This window comes from Cyprinodon tularosa, unplaced genomic scaffold (genome assembly GCF_016077235.1).
Source record: "Cyprinodon tularosa strain WSP-4 unplaced genomic scaffold, ASM1607723v1 ctg462, whole genome shotgun sequence".
In the NCBI taxonomy this organism is placed as follows: domain Eukaryota; kingdom Metazoa; phylum Chordata; class Actinopteri; order Cyprinodontiformes; family Cyprinodontidae; genus Cyprinodon; species Cyprinodon tularosa.
This window is the reverse complement of record NW_024039188.1, coordinates 547,909-555,544: the sequence shown is the minus strand read 5'-3', so window position 1 is coordinate 555,544 and position 7,636 is coordinate 547,909. Positions and strand designations below refer to the sequence as shown.

At 43.8% G+C, this 7,636-nt stretch overlaps 1 protein-coding gene across 1 annotated transcript; it reads right to left on the bottom strand.

The window, feature by feature from the left end:
- Positions 1 to 4,562: 4,562 nt before the first annotated feature.
- Positions 4,563 to 6,949, bottom strand: LOC119793874 (shaker-related potassium channel tsha2). The gene is made up of 2 exons (XM_038301158.1): positions 6,714 to 6,949; positions 4,563 to 6,389 (listed from the first exon to the last, which is right to left on the bottom strand). The coding sequence occupies exon 2, from the start codon at positions 6,089 to 6,091 to the stop codon at positions 4,646 to 4,648; it is 1,446 nt and encodes a 481-aa protein (XP_038157086.1). The 5' UTR covers positions 6,092 to 6,389; positions 6,714 to 6,949; the 3' UTR covers positions 4,563 to 4,645.
- Between the last annotated feature and the right edge of the window lie 687 nt (positions 6,950 to 7,636).

Below are 7,636 nucleotides of genomic sequence, written 5' to 3'. Positions count from 1 at the left end.
CAGAAGAAGTTCTAAGATCTGCTTCAGCGAAACAATTATGCGTTTTTGGTCTTTCAAAATAAATGAGACTTTAATAAAGTTTTTGTCTTATTTCATCGTATTATCTGGATTTAGTTAGGGGTAGTGACTCATTTTTGAAACAAACTAAAAATACTGATTGCTATAAATCAGATACCAGATCAAATAATATTTCAGTTTTAAATTAGTTATTTGTCTCATTTTCAATTTTATTTTGCTTTCATCATTTTCTTTTTTTTTAAGAATCCTTGTCTTTATCAGTGATATGTGTCTTTTTGCATAATTTTTTGTGTTTGTTCCTTTGCATTAATTAAAGGTTTAATATTTTCAATAAAACTGAAACACAATAAAAGGCTTATTGTTTTTTTTTCTTTTTCTTTTGTGAAAAACTTTTTTTATAAATGATTATAAAATGATTGAAAAGAAAAATATTACAAAAGAAAATTACAATACAATAATTTTTAATTAAATTTCTTTTTCTTTTGACTTGTTTTTCATTTCAGCTGTATGTCTTTTAGAAAATATTTAGTGGATATTTGCCTAATATCAGTTTGAACTTTGTAGTTTTCTTTGTTTGCTTTTTTGGTTTATGGACTAAAACATTTTTTTCACAAATGAAATGTCTGTTTTTCATTTAAATATCCACTCAAGACTTTTGTTTCTTTTAATAATATGACCGACATCGGGGTCGCCCAGTTGTTTAATCTGATGGATTTTTGTTCAGATGTATTTATTTTTCTAAAGTATTTAGCAGTATTTTGTCAGAATATGCGCGGATTTATAAACTGTTGTTGCTGTTTGGATGAGAACATTTATCTGGACTTTAAAGCAGATCGTGCTTCATATATTTTGCAGAACTTCCAGTAATTGTCTCATTAGAAAGGATTTTGAAAATCAAAGCTTCTGATTTTAGCAGCTGATGATGAAAGTTGTGTGGTTGCCGGCCGCCATCATCTCCTCTGGACTCTGTGAGGTTTCCAGGTGAACCCTCTGTGCTTTGGGACGGCGGTGACATGGACGCTAACGTTAGCTGTCAGAGAGGATCTCCGCCTGCTCTGCTTCATGATGAGGTGGAAGTCTGGACTAAAGTCCCTCCAGGTGGAGGCAGTTAGTTTGATCTTTCTCTGAGCTGTCATGTCTGCAGCTGTGAGAATGGAGACGCTGCTTCATGGACGATGGCCAATAGGCCTTCTCCTTTTTTATTCCTCTTAATTTGTCACATTCATTCCTCTTCCTCATTTCTTCTCTCAGACGGCCAGTCTAACCTGAGCCCCTCTCTGTCTGAGATCTTCCACATGATCAGCTCCTGTTTCCTCAATCATTCAGCTAGATCCAACTTCTAAAGGTTCTCTTCATCACTTTTTAATGAGCCGTGAAGCTGCGTACTGAAACCATGGATCCGGCCGTCTGGATGAAGGAAAAGCAGCAAATTGCAGGACAGATGTCAGAACTAAACTAACATAAGCTGAGCAGTCTGATCCCAGACTGAAGTTTATCCTCTGATGATATCCAACATCATCTGCTCGCTGCCCTTCATTACATCATTTTATCGAATTCAGGTCAGGATAACATTCTGGATTTTAGGATCTGAAGGGCATTCCATGTTGCAGAAAGTGACCCTTATTAAAAAGGAGCCATTTCACATCTCATTGATCTGCTGCCACCTGCAGGCCAACAGCAGTAGAACAACATCCAGCAGACCTGAAAGGTTTCAGTTCAGCTCTCTGCTTGTTTTGGGCTGAGGGTCCCAGTTTAACCTTTGTTTCTGCTGAATTAATCATCAGGGAAACCGTGATGGGTTTGGGTCTGCGTGTAACTGGCAGCCATGATTTTAAAATCTCTCTGGATTCATTCTGCAGATTTAGATTTCCTTCTGTTTATCTATTTCAGTTTAAAAAGCACATCATTTCAATCCTTTCACCAATTTCTAATCAGGTTTTATCATCATTGGTTAAAATAAACATTAAATGTCTAAAGCAAAAACAGTTCTACAAGTGAGGCAGCTAAAGTTGTCGAAAACTTGTTCTGGAAAATCAAATAAAATAATAAAAGTATTATTTTGATTTTAGGTAAAATTATTAATTCTCCCTCACTCGGTCCCAGAGGAATGCTTTGTTCCCTAAATGTTTAGATCCAAGGCTTTGGGTTTCCAGACTGCTGCCCGTTGAAAAACTGCTTTAAAGTTGGAGGTTTCATTATTTTAAGTCATTTTTTCTGTATAAATTAATTGCACTGACGATTTTATTTTTTTTTATTAACAAGTTAACTTGATGCATTTATTACCATTATTCTATTTAAGTTAATTTCCTATTTTATTCAATATTTATGAAATACAAAATTAGAAGAAACAGCTTAGTTTCTTCTTTATATGCTAGGAGAAAACAAATGCAGTTTTAAATTTGAATCAATATTCAAACTGAATTGATTTTTAATGAGCCAAACCTGAAATATTTGAAAAAAAAAAGGAATAAATTGTAGTCGGCAACTCCCTACATGAGAAAGAAAATACTGAACCCATAGAGAGGCACGGTGGTGGCAGCATCATGTGTGTGTCATCTATGTGCCTGTTTTTATAGGCCAGAACGGTTGAGAGGAAGATAATTAATAAATGGGTACAAATACAGTTCTCTGTTGGTACAAAACCTGCTAGAAATCTGAAGATGAGGAGGAGCTTCATCTTCCAGTGTGATGACGCAAAGCATACACCCCCCCCCCCCCAAAAAAAAAACAAACAAACAAACAAACAGATGTCTTCTCGTCTAGATAATAACATCAAAAAGTCCTTCAGATAAATGTCCGTTTGAAGATATCTGCTCTGAAAATCTTTTGTTTTTGGTTTTTACATGAAAAGAATCTGTCTTTTAACAGGACTGTGTATACCTCTAACATCCTATGGCTTGCTCTACTGCCACCCTGTGGTCAGATGGAAACATTAACCTGATTACTAACCCAAACATCAACTCACTTTTGTCCAAATAGTTTAAGAAATGAAAACCCTTTAACCTTCAGACTGGGAAGTGGCGGCCAAGTGGTTTAGGGCGTTTGCTTCAGTTCCAGAGGTTCTGAGTTTCAGCCCCACTTACACAGACTGCCACTCTGGGTCCCTGAGCAAGACCCTTGACCCCACACTGCTCCCTGGGCGCCACACAGTGGCAGCCCACTGCTTCCCAATAAAATGCTGGAGAAAAAAAGACTTGTAACATGCTGTTCAGGCAGGAATTGAAAACAGAAAGTTTGATGACTCACCTATGGGGACCAGAACCCAGCGTTGGTCTGAGCTGTTAAACATCCGTCAGTCTGAGAAAACTCCACTGGGAGAGGGAAGGTTTTTACTCCATCAGCCCGTTAAACAGACTGTTTTTCTTTTTGCAGAGGGAAGGTTTTTACTCCATCAGCCCGTTAAACAGACTGTTTTTCTTTTTGCAGATCAGCTCCGTGGTTCATCCAGGCGCTGAGGGATCAGGAAGCTCCAACCATGAGTGACCTTCAGCTGGGATCAGGTATGGGGCGGGTCTCCTGGGGAGCTCTATGAAACGACTGATGTTTTCATCTAAAGATTAAAGTTTTCAAAGACTATCACAGTTTGTGTTTCCTTCTTTTATGTATTGTAAAGCCAAGATGAAAGCTAAATTAAAATAAAGACAATTTCTCTCCTATTTTCTACTTTGTGGCAGATTTCGCATCTTCTTTTCTGTGCATCAACACTGAATTATTATTTAATTTGGGACAAAAATATAATACAATAGATTTATTTTAGGCTTTTAAAATTCTGGTCTGACTTGACTGTTTTTAACCAGATAAATATTAATTTATCTATTAAATATATGGTCTTACTAATGTTTTATTGTCAAAAGATTGAATGTTTTAGCTTTTTTTGTGCTACTATACAGCATAAATATATTATTTTCCTTTTTTCTCTTCATTTCTGAAGTAATTTTATTTATATTTTTGATAAATTAAATTACAAAAACTTTGAATATTTCTTACTCTCTATATTTTACTTAAACTATATATTTTTTTCAGTACAATAATATCAGTTCTGGGAAAGCTTTAGCTCTCAAACATGTTTGAACATATCACCAAGCTGAGGATTATAATATTTTACTTTTTTTTTTCAACAAGAGGTTTAAAATTTTAATTAATCAGATTAATAATTAGCTGTTTATTGTATCTGAAGCGCGTCTGTGTGGATTTTAACAACATGGAGGCTTCCACAACATGGTGGTTTGGAGCCTCACTTATGTTCCTGCAGCAGACAACGCAGAAAAGTCTGGAAGGTTGCCATGGAAACTGCATCTGCCACTAAGGCGCGGTGTGCCGCACTGACCGCAAGATGGCGCCGTTGGATCGGAAAAGCTAAATCAAGCCTGATTAATTGAATTTATTAGGCTTTAGCCATATGGGGCAGTAAACCCTGCTTGTTGCCTTGCAGGCTGGGGTCAGATTTGGTCCCGTTTGAGGAGAATGTAAACCTTAAAGCTGCTCACTAATGTAAATAAAGTGCTACTGATCAGTTTTCCTGCAGGATGGAAGACCGTGTGGGGGGGGGTGAGGTCGTGTTTCCGTCCCGTGGCTCCAGCTGAAATCGTCCCCGCTGATGGCAGAGCAGACGCCGGTCTCCAGGCGCTCAGACGTCCGTCAGTTTGCCGCTGAAGGCTTTCTGCGGGCTGCAGTTGGTGTATTTGACGGAGTCCGCGTCCTCGCTGTCCGGGTAGTCGGACTTGGACAGGGACGGCCGGCTGTCCGTCCGTTTGAACTCACCGAACGGCTGCTGCTGCTGCTGGCCGCAGGTCACGTGCGTGTACTGGAACTGCTCCTCGTGCTCGGTCTCCCGGTGGTAGAAGTAGTTGAAGTTGGACACGATGACCGGAACCGGCAGCGCGATGGTCAGCACGCCGGCGATGGCGCACAGGGAGCCCACGATCTTCCCCCCTATAGTCACTGGGCACATGTCTCCGTAACCCACCGTCGTCATGGAAACCACCGCCCACCAGAAGGCGTCCGGGATGCTGCTGAAGCCCGAATGCGGGTCATCGGTTTCTGCAAAGTACACGGCGCTGGAGAAGAGGATGACCCCGATGAAGAGGAAGAAGATGAGCAGCCCCAGCTCCCGCATGCTGGCCTGCAGGGTTTTCCCCAGGATCTGCAGCCCCTTGGAGTGCCTGGAGAGCTTAAAGATCCGGAAGACCCGGACCAGGCGGATGACCCGGAGGATGGCCAGGGACATGGCCTGCTGGCCGTTCCCCTGGTGCTCCGCCAGCTCCAGCCCCAGCGTGATGAAGTAGGGCATGATGGCCACGATGTCGATGGTGTTCATGATGTTCTTGAAGAAGGCGGGCTTGCTGGGGCAGGCTAGGAACCGGACCAGCAGCTCGAAGGAGAACCAGATGATACAGAGCGTCTCCACGATGAAGAAAGGGTCCGTGAAGGGGTTCGGCTGGTCGGCGCGCGCGGTTCCATTGGACAGGATGAGCTCCTCAAAGACCCGGGCCTCCTCTCTGAACTCGGGTAAGGTCTCCAAGCAGAAGATGACGATGGAGATGAGGATGACCAGCACGGACACGATGGCGATGCCCCTGGCGGGTCCGGAACTTTCCGGGTACTCGAACAGGAGCCAGACCTGCCGCTGGAACTCGTTCTCCGGCAGCGGCCGCTCCTCCTCCTTGATGAAGCCCTCATCCTCCTTAAAGTTCTCGATCACCTCCTCCCCGAGCTCGTAGAATTTGATCTCCTCCATGAAGATGTCCACCGGCACGTTGACGGGTCTCCGGAGCCGACCCCCGGACTGGTAGTAGTAAAGGATCGCATCGAAGCTGGGTCGGTTCCGGTCGAAGAAGTACTCGTTCCGGAGCGGGTCGAAGAAGCGCATCCTCTTGCGCGGGTCCCCCAGCAGGGTGGACGGGAACTGGGCCAGAGTCTTCAGCTGCGTCTCGAAGCGCAGCCCGGAGATGTTGATGACCACCCGCTCGCAGCAGTCCTGGTTCTCGGCTCTCTCCGGGTCGTAGACATCCTGGGCGGACAGCGCGGCCAGTGCCACAGTCTCATCCAGGTTCTCCCCGGGCACCACTGTCATGGTTCCCCCCCAAGGAAAGGGCGACGCTTCCCGCCCCTCAGTCCTCCCTGACTCCCCTCCTCCTCCTCCTCCTCCTCTGTGCGTCTCAGGACTCCAGCTGGGTGACTCCGTGGGTCTCCTTCTCGTCACGTCTGCGGGTGGGCTGCTGGTGCCCCCCGCCCCCTCCCCGCTTCACCTTTCCCGTCCAGGCGCTGCTGTAGTCTGGACTGTGGGCACGTCTCTCACATTCGCTGCATTTTAAGCAGGCTTTGCCCTCCCCGAGCTGACGTTCGTGCACGCTCTCTCACTGAGGGGGGGACTAAAAACAAAAACAAAAAAAAAACACACATGCAAGCACATATGCTCAGGATTAATCAGATCCAGCTATTTTATGGGGATAAATTAATCGTTTATGGAGGAAAAACATATTTTTTTAGAGAGAGAGTCGTGCGTAATGAACCTGTTGTCTCAGCGTGGCACAGGCTCAAGGTTATCACATGGGCAGGTGTTTTCCAAAATAAAGAGCAAAAAAATAAGCAATAAAATGGATGAAAAAAATGAAGCAGGTTTCAAAGAAGAGAATAGATTTTCTGCAGATCGCCAGCCCCCTGCAGAGATCCTCAGAAATGTCATAAATGAATACCTGTGGCTCAGTGCGTCATCTGCCTCCATGCATCCCTCTTTAAAGCACAACGGGCTCTGCAATGTCACGCTGCAAGCCGCTCCAAGACCAAACCTGCTGACGTTTCCCTCAAGCCGCCGCTTCATGTGTGCGCCGCTGCAGGCGCGCGGCTCCGCGCGTGAGAACAAGGAACAACACAGCTGTGCAACAAGTTCAGAGAGAGAGAGAAGAAAGGGAGCTGGGTGATGGAAAGAAGTTTCTGGGCTGCAACTCAAACCGCTGACGTGATGTCCGAAAATAACTGGATTTCTCTCAGGGATGCAGGAAAACTTTCTTTTCCCATGGAATGACCCCAGGGAGGGAGGGAGGAGCGACCCCCCCACCTCAGCCAGAAACACAGCAAGTCATTCAGAAAATAAAAGGTGAAGGAAGGAGAGCAGGAATGAACAGACCGCCACTGATGATGAACTGGGATGTCTCTAGCTGATGAAAAGTTTTCACACCCTCAAGACATTTCCACCTCATTCCTTCAACGTTCACTTAATTTAATGTTTTATCAAGTCTGGAGAAAACAATATAAGAGCTTAATAAATGTGACATTTCTGAGCTTTATTCAATATAATCCTTCCTTCCTTGCTTGCTTCCTTCCCTTCTTTCTTGCTTCCTTTCTTGCTTCCTTCCTTGCTTGCTTGCTTGCTTACTTAACTAGACCAATATGTGGAAAACCTACTGCTGAAGATCTGCATCACCTGTAGAGACATCAGCTATAACCTTAGTAAAGTAAATGTTGTCCATTGATAAATTAATTAAATCACGAAGAATGTTCCTAATCAGCAGCTGTTAATGTCGCTGTGGTATTAAGGACATTCTCCACATCCTGGTTTTTAAACTTTATTATATCTAAACGGGTAAATCAGAGGGCATCTCTATGGTAGGACCTAAGA